This window comes from Gnatocerus cornutus, chromosome 2 (genome assembly GCF_029298725.1).
Source record: "Gnatocerus cornutus isolate USDA-ARS CGAHR chromosome 2, icGnaCorn1.1, whole genome shotgun sequence".
NCBI lineage: Eukaryota > Metazoa > Arthropoda > Insecta > Coleoptera > Tenebrionidae > Gnatocerus > Gnatocerus cornutus.
In genome coordinates this window covers 5775333-5790459 of record NC_142234.1, presented here as the reverse complement: position 1 = coordinate 5790459, position 15127 = coordinate 5775333, and the positions used below count along the sequence as shown (strand labels likewise).

The window sequence follows — 15127 nt, the reverse complement described above, 5'->3', positions numbered from 1 at the left end:
GTTACATCCGTGTGATTTTTTAAGAGGTGCTTTGAAACAAATCCAACATTGCACAGTTTGCATCTAAAATCGTAATCTTTCGTATGATTAGTTACAATATGTGATTTTAAAGTAAAAGCAGAATATGTTTTTTTACCACACCATTCACAAGCAAAGTCTCGTCGCTTTTCATGAATATTAAGCATGTGTAACTTTAACTCGCTCGCATAAACATAGCTATTTTTACATTGTGAACATTTATGCTTCTTTTCTAGGTGATTTCGGCGATGAGATTTTAGTTTACTTCGGGTGTGAAATGACAACAAACACACACTGCATTTAAAAGAATCTAAATTTTCAGGTTCACTTTTGATTGGGACGGACCTGCAATATAAAAAATATATTAATCTACAAATAAAATGGAAGAGAGAACTACGTATACCTTATTTACTTGTCTAACAACTGGAAAAATAAAAAGCTTGTAGATGACTAATATTCTAGAAGAATATCACTAAAGAACACAAAACAGTTTTTTTTAATACTTCTTTATTTCGAAAAATTAAAGTTGCGTAGATTTGCTTTGTTACAAATTTCTAAAATTTAATTTGAATACTACCAATTTAATTACGTATAAAACAATATTTACTTTGCATGTGTTTCTTTGCATTTGTGGCGTTTCAAATGCGTCTTCGTAACATAACCTTTTGAACAAAATTCGCATTTAAAAGGCCTCTCCTCACTGTGATATCGTACATGAACATTAAAAGCACTTTTCTGTGAAAAACTTTTCTCACACGTAGAACATTTATATGGTTTTTCTTTTGTATGAATGTGTATAACAAGAAACTCCTTGGTGGTAAAAACTTTCCCACAAACTTCACAAACAAATTTCTTGACGTTGCCCTCGTGAATTCTGCAATGTTCTTTAAAACGTCTCTTTTGCCGAAACGTTTTAGGACAAACTTTACATTCAAACAGTGGATGCACGTAATTAGGATCGTGTGAAGCTACGTGCAGTCGAAAGTTCGATTTAAACTCGCATACAAGACGTCGACCTTCATGAACAACTTCCTGGTGTTCTATGAAAGCCTGTTTTCAAAGAAATTCACAGTTACATTGTTTACATGGAAAACACAGGGAAAAGAAAACCTAAACTATACCTTATATTTTCGTCTTAGAACTGAAGAAAAATCAACAAAAAAATCTCAATTAGAAGTGTGTAATTCTAAAAGAAAATTACACGACAATACAAAAGGTTTTATCGATTTTTTATTTTTGAAGTGAAAAGTGATTTTCGTGAAAATGAAAAATGTGTGATTTTAACTGACTTGGTAAACGTTCACATTTCGAACACTGCAATGTCTTCTCTCTGCGCCGCACAAGATGGTTCCTAAGCTTTTTTTTTGTTTTGTATAATTTCAAACACTTGGGAAAAAAATCTAAACCTTCAGCATCGGTTTTAAAGAAATGATACCTGGAACTTAAAAAGTTAAACTTAGTTGTGGTGAACTAAAAAATGAAAAAAAAAAGTCAACTTTTATTACTTACAGTTATGCAAATTCATTTCCACACCGTTTGAAAGAACTGTAAACTGTAAATTTAAGCACATTTTAAATATCTCAAATAATCCAAAATAAAATTAAAGAAAAGTGTAATTGGTACACGTTATTTCACAAAAAGTTATTATCATTTTATTTCTTACACATATTATTTGACAGTACTAGGAAACATTGACAATAAAAATGGTTCAATACCTACAACTAACAGTTACAATTTTGGTAGGCGAACTACTTTACATTTGTGACTCTTCAATTGCGTCTTCGAAACATAAGCTTTGGAGCAAAATTCGCATTTATAGGGCCTCTCCCCAGTGTGATACCGCAAATGAACATTAAGAGAACCTTTCTGTGAAAATTTGTTCCCACAAATTGTACATTTAAACGGTTTTTCTTTTGTATGAACTCTAGTGTGAATCACAAGCAACCACTTTGTGGTAAAAGCTTTGCCACAAACATCACAAACAAATGGTTTCACTCCATCATGGATCCTCTTGTGATTTCTCAAACTCGACGCACTTGTCACTGTCTTTCCACAAACATCACAAACAAAATTCTCAAACATACCTTCGTGCATTTGAGAATGCTTCTTCAATCGCTGTTTATCCACGAATGTTTTTGAGCAAACTTTACATTCAAAGCGTTTTTGGACGTAGTTAGGGTCATGTGTAGCCATATGTGTTCGATAGTACTTTACACAAGTATAAGAGTTCGAACAAATTTCACATAGAAATCGGCGACCTTCATGAACTGTCTCCATGTGAGTCTGTAATTGTGATTCCCAGAGAAATCCGTTGTTACAAATTTTACACCAAACTTTGAAATCCTTTGTATGGTACGTAACAACGTGATATTTTAAAGAAACGCGGTTGGAATATTTTTTACTGCACCAATCGCAAGAATAATTTTGTTGCTTCTGGTGAACAGTACGAATGTGGTATCGCAGCTGACTTGGTAAAACAAAGCTACTCGCACATTTCAAACACTTGCATTTCTTCTCTTTATGGAACTGAAGATGCTTCTTGAGTTTTGTTTCAGACGTGTATGATTTCAAACACATTGGACATGTAAACAGGTCTGAGCTTTCAACTTCGGTTTTAAAAGAATCGAACCTGAAACATAAAAAAGCTGAATTACCAAAATTAAAGTGGAGGAAAGAAGCCAAATTTACCTTGCAAGAACTAAAAATAAAACGTATTTGAAAAAAAAAACATCAAAAGTTCCGCTTTTTTTAAGTTCAGTGTGTCTAATAATAACAAAAGTAAGTACATTACTGAAGACATTTACAAAAACAGTTACGTGGCTATTTTACATTTGTCTGTTAACTTAAGCGCATGTGAACTGTTTTTCTTTCGTATGAACTATAAAGTGAACCTTGAAAAACTGTTTCATGGTAAAACCAATGGTTTCACCCCATCGTGGGTCATCTTATGGTTTCTTATAGATTCATAGGGCTTGTCATTACCTTACCACAAACGTCACAAACAAGTCTAGAATGTACCGTTATGATTTAAGATTTTGTTTGGCATGTAATTAGTATGGTTTGGCATGAAGCACAAGATTGTGAAAATAACTTTGCAACAAATGTTACAAACAAATCTCTTTAAGCCTTCATGGATCAACTTTTAATTTGTAAGTCTTCCTATAAACGTCACAAACGAAATTATTGCCATTATGCTTTTTACCTTTACATTAAAAAAATGTTAGCACATAGTTAGATTCATGTTTAGTTAGGCGCAATATTATTTCAGAATTAAATTCTGATCAAAGATAACATACCAATTAAATAATAAAACAAATTTTTATTACACAAATCACAAGAATAATTGCCTTGCTTTTCGTGAACCTGATAATGTAATCGATGATCGCTTTTTGAGCACTTAAATTTTTTCTCTTCATGGATCCTAAAATGAATATCAAGTTTTTGTTTAGTTGAATATGCTTTGAAGCGTAAATAAATTCAAAAGATCTGAAGTCTCAGCATAAAACATAAAAAACAAAGCTGAATTAACAAAATTATACTTCTAATAAAACTTGAAAAAAAAACACAACCAACGATTTTTATTCAATTTAAAACAAGTAAAGTACAAAAACAAATTAACTATAACTAAAGAACAGTTGCGGATATTTTACATTTGTGCCTCTTCAGCTGCGCGTTTGTAATATAAGCTTTTGCACAATTGCTTGAATCTACCTTATGCCTTTGAGAATGCTTGTACAAATTTTGTCTTACCGAGAATGATTTTGAGCAAATTAAACATTCAAAGCGTTTTGGCACGTAGTTAGGATCAACGTGATTACGATATGCTTTTTCTGCAACATATGATTTTCAACAAATCTCGCATTTACGACTTCAGTGACTTCTGTGAATAACTTTTTTACAAATGGTGCATTTGAACGGCTTTTCTTTTGTATGAACTCTAGTGTGAACCACAAGAAACTGTTTTGTGGTAAAATCTTTGTCACAAATGGCGCAGATGAATGGCTTCGTCCCAACATGTGCCATCTTGTGATCTCTCAAACTCCTAGCTGTTGCAATTACCTTCCCACATATGTCACAAACAAAATTTTCGCGTCTACTTTGATCTTCATGTGCTTGAGAATGTTGCTTCAAATATCGTTTTTCCTTGAATGTTTTTGAACAAATTTTACATTCGGTCCGTAGTTAGGATCATGTTTAGCTAGATGATTCCGAAATAAATTTTCCGTCAGAAATTATTTTGGACAAAAATGGCACATAAAACGAGTGACCTTATGAGCGACTTCCATATGAAGTTGTAGTTTTTTACCTGTTATAAACCCCGCATTGTGTTTGCTGATTTTATGCCATTTTACACGAATAGAAGAAGTTTCATTACACAAATCACAAGAATAATTCCGTTGCTTTTTGTGAACCTGATAATGTAAGTTTAAAAAAGTTAACGAAATTTATCGACGATCGCATTTCGAGCACTTATATTTCTTTTCTGCGTGGATCCGAAGATGAGAATCAAGTCTTTCTTTAGTTTGATTTGACTTAGAGCTCGTATTACACGTAAATAAATTTGAATTTTCACTAAAAGTCGGCGCACACCTGCAACAGAAAAAGGTAAATTGAGTTAATACAACAAATTAGAAAATAACCTTATTTGTGTCGCTATTACAGTAGAGTTTCGATAATCCGGCACTCCAATAGACCGGCACATACAGTAATCCGGCACTAAAACCATTCACCTCGACACTCGCTAATCCGGCACTTCATCAGACCAGTAAGTCCAGTAATCCGGCACTAAAACAATTCGCCTATTTATTCCTGCAGAAGCTTTATTATCCTTGAGTAAATGTATAATTTGGGCTGAAGAACATTGTGTGTCTGCTCAGGAAATTATGATTCTAAGAAATCTTCGTAAAAAAGCTTTTAAACAAGAATTGATGAATAATATACAAAAGCCGATTTCTGTTTTTTTTCAAAAACAACAATTTCGTAAGTGCGTTTCTTTGTTTACATTTTTAATAAACACGTTTTTGTTCCTGTTTTGTTCATTGATCACCGACCAACGTCCACTAATCCAGCACTCCCAAGTTTACGTTGTGCCGGATTAGCGAGACGCTACTGTATTACAAAAATCAATGAAATACAACAAAATACATACAATTCCTTAATTAATTCACAATCTACAAGAAATAAAGCACGTTTGATCAATATCCAACTTTATTTGACTGAGTTAAGTAAGATCTAGATGAGTATTTTACATTTATGGCCCTGTAGCCGGGTTTTCGAAACATAGCCTTTTGAACAAAATTCGCATTTAAAAGGCCTCTCCCCAGTATGATACCGCACGTGAATATTAAGAGTACCCTTCTGTGAAAAACGTTTGTCACAAGTGGTACATTTATATGGTTTTTCTTTTGTATGAACTCTAGTGTGAGTCAGAAGCAACTGTATTGTAGTAAAAGCTTTGCCACAAACATCACAAACAAATGGCTTCACTCCCTCATGGATCATCTGATGGTTTTTCAAATTCGTCATACTTCTCAATATCTTCCCACAAACATCACAAACAAAATTTACGAATGAATCATCATGCATTTTTTTAGAATGTCTCTTCAGTGTTAGATGGTCCGCGAATGTTTTTGAGCAAATTTTACAAATGATTTTGGCACGTAATTAGGATCATGTAAAGCCATATGTCTCCGATACCGGTTTTGAAAAGCATAAGATTTCGAACAAATTTCACACACAAAACGGCGATTTTCATGAACTGTCTCCATGTGATTTTGTAATTGTGAGTACCAAAGAAAACCAGCGTTACAAATTTTGCAGGTGACATTGAAATCCTTCGTGTGGTCGGTACTAACATGATATTTTAACAATATCGGGGTGGCATATTTTTTTTCGCACCAAGCACAAGTAAAATTTCGTTGCTTTCCGTGAACATCACGAGTGTGGTATTTTAACTGACTTGGTAAAATAAAGCTACTTTCACATTGCGTACACTTGTATTTCTTCTCTTGATGACTTTGTTGGTGTCTCCTTAGTTTTGTTTTAGTTGTGAATGATTTGAAACACGTTGGACACGTAAAAAGATCAGAGCTTTCAACAACGATTTCAAAAGACACACACCTGAAACATAAAAAAACAAAGCTGAACCACCAAAATTAAAGTAGAGGGAAAAGCCAAATTAACTTTGCAAAAACAAAAATTAAAGAAATTTGTGACAGTTCATCAAAAGTTACGATTTTTTCATCACACAAACCAGAAGTATCTCGTGGATCCGGAGATGAGTATCAAGTTTTTTTAAATCAAATATGACTTGAAACACGTGTTACATGCAAATTGTGAATGTAAACGTGTTTGGATAATTTTAATTTAGTTGTGTATGATTTAAAACACGTTGGACACGTAAAGAGATTTGAAATTTCGGCATCGGTTTTAAAGGAACCGCACCTACAACATAAAAAGTCAAACTGAATAAAAGGAATTAAAAACGGGAAAAAAAGTAAATTTCACTTTCAAAGTTTGGAAATTTTCAGTTATCCCAAAAACGATTGAAAATAAAACAAACGTGTATCACGTGCTACTCTAGAAAAATACGAATTTTTATTAAATTTAGTAAATCGAACAATCGACATTTATACAAGAAATTGTTTTAAAATTAAAAAACTTTTTTATGTGGTTCCTTTACATTTGTGATCCTTCAATAGTGTCTTCGTAATGTAAGCCTTCGAGCAAATCTCACACTTATAAGGCTTCTCGCCAGTGTGATACCGCTCATGGATATGAAGAGAACCTTTCTGTGAAAATCTTTGCCCACAAGTTGAACATATAAACGGTTTTTCTTTTGTGTGAACTCTAATGTGAGGCACAAGTAACGATTTTTTGTTAAAAGCTTTGCCGCAAAAATGGCAAATAAATGGCTTCACTCCGTCATGAATCATCTTGTGATTTTTCAAACTCGTAGCACTTGTCACTTTCTTCCCACATACATCACAAACAAAGTGCACAAATGTACCATCGTGCATTTGACTATGTTTTCTCAATTGCCATTTGTCCCCAAATACTTTTGAGCAAATTTTACATTCCAAGCAGTTTGGCACGTAGTTAGGATCATGTGTAACTTTGTGTAAACGATAACGCTGTTTAGAGACATAAGATTTAGAACAAATTTCACATGTCAAACGACGGCCTTCATGAACAATCTTCATATGATGTTGCAATTGTTTATCCGTGAGAAATCCGGCATTACAAATTTTACACCAAACTTTAAAATCTTTCGTGTGTTGTCTGACAACATGATATTTTAACAATATCGAGGTGAAGTATTTTTTATCGCAATAGTCACAAGAATAATTTCTTTGCTTTTCGTGGTCACGAAGAATATGTACTTTTAACCGGTTTTGTAACATATAGCTGCGATGACATTGCAAACATTTGAATTTCTTCTCTTTGTGGAAGTAAACGTGTTGGGTTAATTTTAATTTAGTCGGGTATGTTTTAAAACACGTTGAACACGTAAAGAGATCTGAACTCTCGGCCTCGGTTTTAACGGGATCGCACCTGCAACATAAAAAGCCAAATTAAATATAAAGAATTAGACATGGGAAAAACAAGAAAAAATCGCTTATAAATTTGAGAATTTTTAATTATTCCAAAAATGCAAAAAACAAGCGTATCACGTGGTATTCTAAAAAAAAATTTTTTTATTAAATTTAGTAAACCTAATTGCACATGTGAAGATAAAAGCGACGTTTACACAAGAAATTGGTACTAAATTAAAAATCCTTTTTTATGTGGCTCCTTTACATTTGTCATCCTTCAGTAGCGTCTTCCTAACGTTAGCCTTTGAGCAAATCTCGCTTTTATAAGACTTCTCCCCAGTGTGATACCGCACATAAATATTAATAGAACTTTCCTGTGATTTTTTTTCCCACAAGTTGAACATTGAAACGATTTTTCTTTTAGTAAAAGCTTTGCCACAAACATCGCAAACAAATGGCTTCACTCCCTCATGAATCATCAGAATCTGATGGTTTTTCAAATTCGTCAGACTTCTCAATATCTTCCCATAAATATCACAAACAAAATTAACGAATGAATCATCATGAATCTTTTTACAATGTCTCTTCAGTGTTAGATAGTCCACGAATGTTTTTAAGCAAATTTTACATTGAAATGATTTTGGCACGTAATTAGGATTGTATGTAGCTACTTTCACATTGCGTACACTTGTATTTTTTCTCTTGATGACTCTGACGATGTTTCCTTAATTTTGTTTTAGTGATGATTTGAAACATGTTGGACACATAAAAAGATCTGAGTTTTCAACAACGATTTCAACAGACACACACCTGAAACATAAAAAACAATGCTGAATCACCAAAATTAAAGTAGAGGAAAAAGCCAAATTAACTTTGCAACAATAAAAATTAAACAAATTACGCGAGACGATCCATTTTTGAGAACTTATTGGTACATATTTCTTCTTTCCGTGGATCCGGAGATAAGTATGAAGCTTTTTGAAATTAAATATGACTTGAAACACATTAATTTAAATTTTCACTTAAAATCAGCACACTCCTGCAAACAGAAAAAGTTGAATTGTGTTAATACAACAAGTAAGAAAACTACTTTTTTGTGTTGCAACTTTTATAAAAATTAATGAAATACAAATACATACAAAAGATAAAATACGTTCGGTTTATGTACTTTAAATTTATTTGACAGAATAAGGTACCTAATCTAAGCGAGTACTTTACATTTGTGGCTCTTGAGCTGCGTTTTCGAAACATAACCTTTTAAACAAAATTCGCATTTATAAGGTTTCTCGCCAGTGTGATACCGCACATGAATATTAAGAGAGCTCTTTTGTGAAAAGCTTTTTTCACAAGTGGTACATTTAAATGGTTTTTCTTTCGTATGAACTCTAGTATGAGTCACAAGTAACAGTTTTTTATTAAAAGCTTTGCCGCAAACATCGCAAACAAATGGCTTCACTCCATCATGAATCATCTTGTGATGTTTTAAACTCACAGCAGTTGTCACTGTCTTTCCACAAACATCACAAATAAAATGCGCGGAATGATCATGTACTCGAGAATGTTTCTTTAATTCGCTCTTATACACGAATCTTTTCAAGCAAATTGTACATTCAAAACGTTTTGGTACTGCGTTACCATTATGTATAGCCATGTGTTTCCGATATTTGCATTTAGTTTTATAACATTTGGAACAAATTTCACACACTAGACGCCGACCTTCGTGGACTATATCCATGTGAAATTGTAATTTTGTGTTCGAGAGAAATCCAGCATTGCAAATATTGCACCGAATATTGTAATCCTTCGTGTGGTGGATGATAACATGATGTTTTAATTGAAGCGGAGTGAAAAATTTTTTACCGCACCAGTCACAAGTGTAATTGTATTGGTTCTCGTGAACTCGAAGAATGTGAGCTTTTAACTGACATGGCAAGACGAAACTACTGTCACATTTCAAACACTTGCACTTCCTGTCTTTGTGGTTCTGAAGATGTTTTTGTAATTTTAATTTAGTCGTGTATGAATTGAAACACGTTGGACACGTAAAGAGATCTGAACTTTCCGTATCGGCTTTAAATGAATCGCACCTGCAACATAAAAGATCAAACTAAATAAAATGAATTAAAAGCGGGAAAAAAAAGTAAAATTCACTTTCAAATTTTGGGAATTTTCAATTATTCAAATAACGAAAAAAGTGTGTATTACGTGCTAATTAGGTATGTATTCTAGAAAAATTCAAAATTTTTAATAAATTTAGTAAATCCAACAACACCATGAAGACACAAGTGACATATACACAAGAAATTGCTTCATAATCAGAACCGTTTTTATATGACTCCTTGTACCACTCCGTCATGGATCATCTGTAACATCACCAGTAACATCACAAACAATTAATTTAGGCAATTTTTCTTATAATTTATTTAAAAAAAAAAACAACGTCACAAAAAGCTCCAATCTTTATTAAATCAAGTAAAGCCTGCAACATCCATAAAAATACTTGCAATATTTATTTAAAAAATCGTTACAACGTTGTTATGCGCTTACTACACATTTGTGGCTTTTCATCTGCGTGCTGGAAACAAAAGCTTTTGAACAAATTTCGCATTTATACGGCCTCTCTCCACTGTGGTACCTCATATGAATATTAAGAGAACCCTTCTGTGAAAAACTTTTCTCACAAGTGGTGCATTTAAAAGGTTTTTCCTTTGTATGAACTCTTGTGTGAGTCACAAGCAACGGTTTTGTTGTAAAAGCTTTATCACAAACAGAGCAAGCAAATGGCTTTACTCCATCATGAATTCTCTTGTGATTTCTCAAACTCATAGCAGTTGTCACTCCTTTACCACAAACATCACAAACGAAACTCTCGGACGCACCTTCATGCATTTTACAATGTTTTTTCAATCGCTGTTTGTCCGCGAATGTTTTTGAGCAAGTTGTACATTCAAAGCGTTTTGGCACGAAGTTAGGATCATGTGTAGCTAAGTGATTCCGATAATTATGTTCAGAAAGATATGATTTTGAACAAGTTTGGCATACAAAACGATTTTGCTCAACCGCTTTGCACTTGTGAGCCTTTAAGGCTGTCTTAATAGCATAAGCGTTTGGACAAAATTCACATTTATAGGGTTTTTCTGAAGTGTGGAGCCGCTTAACGTGGCTATTAAGAGAACACTTTTGCGAGAAACGTCTTTCACAAGTGGGACATTTGTACGGTGTTTCTTTCGTATGAACTCTAGAATGGTAGGAAAGTGACTGGTTTGTAGTAAAAGCTTTGCCGCAAACGTTACAAACAAACTTCTTTAAACCTTCGTGTATCAATTTATGATTTCTAAGACTTGTTGTGCTTGCCACTATTTTTCCACAAACATCGCAAACGAAATTCCCCGTACCCTCATGCTTTTTACGATGTGCAATCAAAGCTGTCTTAAACCGATACTTTTTCGGGCAATCTTTACATTGAAACCAATTTGGCACATAGTTAGGATCATGAGTAGCTAAATGTCTCTGATATGTTATTTCCGAAATACATGATTTTGAACACAAATGACACACTAAACGACGGCCTTCATGCACAGTGTCCATATGAACTTGCAATTTTGAATTAGAGAGAAACCCAGCATTGCAAATTGAGCACCTAATTTGAAAATCTTTCGTGTGTTTGCTGATGTTATGCCATTTTAACTGAACAGGAGAAAAAAATTTGTCACTACACAAATCACAAGAATAATTCCGCTGCTTTTCGTGAACCTGAAGATAATGTACTTTTAAATGAGCCAACTTAACGTATCGACGTTCACATTTTGAGCACTTATGTTTCTTCTCTTTGTGGATCTGAAGATGAATACTGAGTTTTTGTTTAGTTGGAAATAGCTTGAAGCACGTATTACACGTAAATATATCAGAATTTTCAGCTTCAATTTTTACAGTCGCACACCTGCAACATAAAAGGTAAAGTCAATATACAAAAACTTAGAAAATTACCTTGTTTGTGTTGCAAAAAATCCAACGAAAAATGTACAAAATACAACAAAATGAAAGACAATGTTTTATTTATTAAGGCAATTACAATCTACAAGAAATAAAAGACGTTTCTTCTACTTTCAACTTTATTTAACAGAATTAGGTATGTAATCTCTTATGTTTACTAAGTTTAGATATCGGTAAAATCTTTCCACAAACATCACACGCAGATTTAAGTTTATCGCCAGAATGTTCTAATCTTTCCAATGCAGTAATCCAATTTTTTTCCTTAACATGTATAATTTTATGCGTGTAGTACTCACTTTCACTAGAAAAAGTCTCTGGACACAGATTACAAGGTATTCGACAAGGCGCAGGAGTCGATTTAATTGGATTTGAGCACTTCGCTATTTCTTTGGTTTGTACTACTTTGGGTGGATAGTATTGAGTAGTTTCATTCCTCTCTTTAACATGTATGATTTTGTGTTCGTAATACTGACTTTCAGTGGAAAATGTTTGAGCGCACAGATTACAAGGGATCTGAATCTGACGATGAGTAGGACTCTCGCACTGACGTGGCGACCTAAAAAAAGTTTTTATTAATAATATGACAAAAAAAATCAAACAATGTACAATACGAAAGTTTAAATCAGTAATAAAACACAATTAGGGGTAAATTTTTTATTGTAAAAACCGTAAAACTTACAATTATCAGATTCTGAAAAAAAGCCGAACTCATTGTCTCCAAATCTTCAGTACTATTGAAATAATTTCCGCGTTACAAACAAACCCTACTTACCAAATTTCTTTCGCAGTTTTTCTCACTTTAGTGTCTAAAAAACTGGGAGTAAAAATTAATTAAATCAAAGACAATCACCAAACGGTAACTACACTGTAAAAGAAACACCAACTGTGACCGTGTCAATTTTTACACGAAACCTGCAAAACCACTCTCTGAGTAACAATAAACCTTTGCAAGAAATAGTTTCTTGTCGGCACTGCTATAAAACCCATCGTACCTGTCAACAGTCCCCTGCAGGTAGTTTTAACCGCACGAAAATATTATTGTCCTTCAGTTTATGGCGAAATAATAGTGGTACTCAATTAGTTTAGGTAAAGGCTGGGAATTTTGGGACTGCTCAAGAAAGGAAGATATTTGCATATTTTCTAAATTCTGAGGATTTCTAAACCGTTGAAAGAAAACTCAGGACACAAATTAGTACCGGCTTCTCAAAACGATTGAAAACACATCAACATCAAATAAAAATCTTTGCTCATGTTTCAATAAATTTTATACAAATCCATCATACATACAGAAATTATCAGGTCTCGGGTTCATGAACTACACTTATGAAGTCTCAAATAATATTTCGAAACAAACTTCTCTTGACAAATATCGCAACTGTAAGCTTTTTCTCCAGCGTGTTTTCTCAGATGGTCAACTAACGGAGCCTGCATCTTAAACCGTTTTCCACAAATCTCACAAGCAAACGGTCGTTCCGCCTCATTCTCAATCTGTTTTTCGCCTGTATGTCGCCTTTTAACATGAACCTTCAATTCCTGTTTCAATATAAAACACTGTCCACAAAAATCGCACTTGTGCGGTCTCTCCGACTGGTGTTTCCGTAAAACATGTATGCGTAGTTCCCCCTTTTTCCAAAATCGTTTCGGACATAGCTCACACTCTACATTTTTTTCTCCTTCGTGGACTTTCATGTGACTGTTGAGATGTAAAAATTTGATTCCACAGACTGGGCACATTTTGCGTTCTTTCTTTTTTGCGGTCTTTTCGTGGAGTATCCGACGATGATTCGTCAATCCAGCCATGTATTTGAAGACTTTCCCGCAGTCCTCGCAAACGAAGTGGACGCCTTCGTGAACCGACTTCCGGTGCACGTCTAGGATGTACTTTTTCGTGTAGCCTTTCCCGCAAATATCACACATTAAAGGATAATTTTTGGTGTGTTTTCGTATAACGTGTAGCCGCAACGTGTGCTTGTTTGAGGCTGCGTAACTACAGTGAGGACACGAAAAATCCTTTTGTTGTCGATGTACTGAAAATACGTGTTGTTTTAAAGTGTATTCTTCGTGGAAACGCTTTTCGCAATGAGGACACTGCTCCTGTGGAGGAAAATGACGAGTCCTGTGTTTCTTTAAATTTCCTTTTGTTTTAAATTCGCTCGAGCAGAGATCGCATGTGTATTTTTCGTCTTGAACGGGAACAGTTTCAGTAACAAATTCAGTTTTGATTGTGCTACCAAAAAATATTGTAGATTTTAACTGACAACGGTGGTACTTACTGTCTCATATGGTCTTTGTGACGATTTAAGTAGCCTTTTGTCTTGAACACTTTATTGCAGATGTTGCATTTGTATTCCTTTTGGCCGGTGATAGGATTAAAATACGCTTGGCTAGAATACCTAATTTTAGTAAAATTGAGAAAAAACGTTCTATAAACGTACTTTTCAGGAAGATCTTCAGTTTTTATCAAATCCCAGTGTGTATGAGCTAGGAATTCGTCATATGTTACGTAAGTTTGGAAACACGATCTGCACTCGAAAAGAAAAACTCCTTGTCTGCGGATTAATTTACAGTCCATCCTGCAAAGAAAAAATTAGTGAAATTGATCTATGAGAAATGGACGTGGATCTATATTCTCTCAGATCTGCTAAATATTATTTCTCTTTCAAAGTATCAGTCTCTTACCTAAATTAAACAGAAATAAAGAGTGCCTGAAATAACACTAAATTAAAAATATTAAAACTTCAAAACTATGTCATAACATTTATTTAATAAACATAGAAATTATGTGGTAACAATCTAATTTTTAACTCTTATAAATCAATTAATTTTCTCGCAATCTTTGCGCAAGTTGCGCCGCCAAGACCGGACATCGATGTCGTGTCAATAAACGATAATCTTCAAAAGTCTCAAGACAAATTTTGCAACTCCTGGGTTTCTCGACCGATTTATTAACGAGTGTTTTGGAAGTTTGGGCAACTTTTTCGCTAGTCAAAGTCACATGTTGTGTAAATCCCTGATCACTAATCCCATAAATAAACGGTTTTTCCTTCGTATGCATCTTCAAATGATTCGTTAAGTATCTCTGTAAAGTAAAACCCCTACCACAAACGTGACACGACACGTATGAATTTTCTTCCGTTTGAACCGTCGTGGGATCTTTTAGGTAAAACTCATCAGTAACGGATTTAGCACGAACTTCAGAAATGACGATATCTTTCTTAGTTTCGTGAGTTTTCATATGCGTGTTAAATACGACTTTGTCTTCAAACTCCTTTGAACATATGTTACACACGTGTAAAGCTCTAACATAATCATGTTCGTGAGTCTGCAGATGATTTCTATAAGAATCATGTTCTTGAAACGTTAAGTCACAGTAATCACAGATGTGTTGTTCGTTCTCTGGTTTAGAAGTCGATTCCGCCGTGGTGCCCTTCAAATGCTTTGTCAGAATCTTCTTATTAGCCAGAATATGTTGAGAAATCTCAGAAATCTGGTTTTCCAAAGAATGTGTTTTAAAGTGACGACTTAACTCGTCTTTACCGTTAAAGGGTTTTAGACATAATCCACAAGTTATTGTTCCATCT

At 34.0% G+C, this 15127-nt stretch overlaps 2 protein-coding genes across 2 annotated transcripts in view; both read right to left on the bottom strand.

Moving 5' to 3' along the window:
- LOC148178279 (uncharacterized) overlaps positions 1–15127 on the bottom strand; it is an 84295-nt gene that overhangs the window by 31599 nt on the left and 37569 nt on the right. The gene's annotated exons all lie outside the window — the stretch shown is intronic.
- Positions 5251–5665, bottom strand: LOC148178281 (uncharacterized). The gene has a single exon (XM_088031376.1). It carries the CDS (start codon positions 5602–5604, stop codon positions 5251–5253), a length of 354 nt encoding a protein of 117 aa, XP_087887502.1. The 5' UTR covers positions 5605–5665.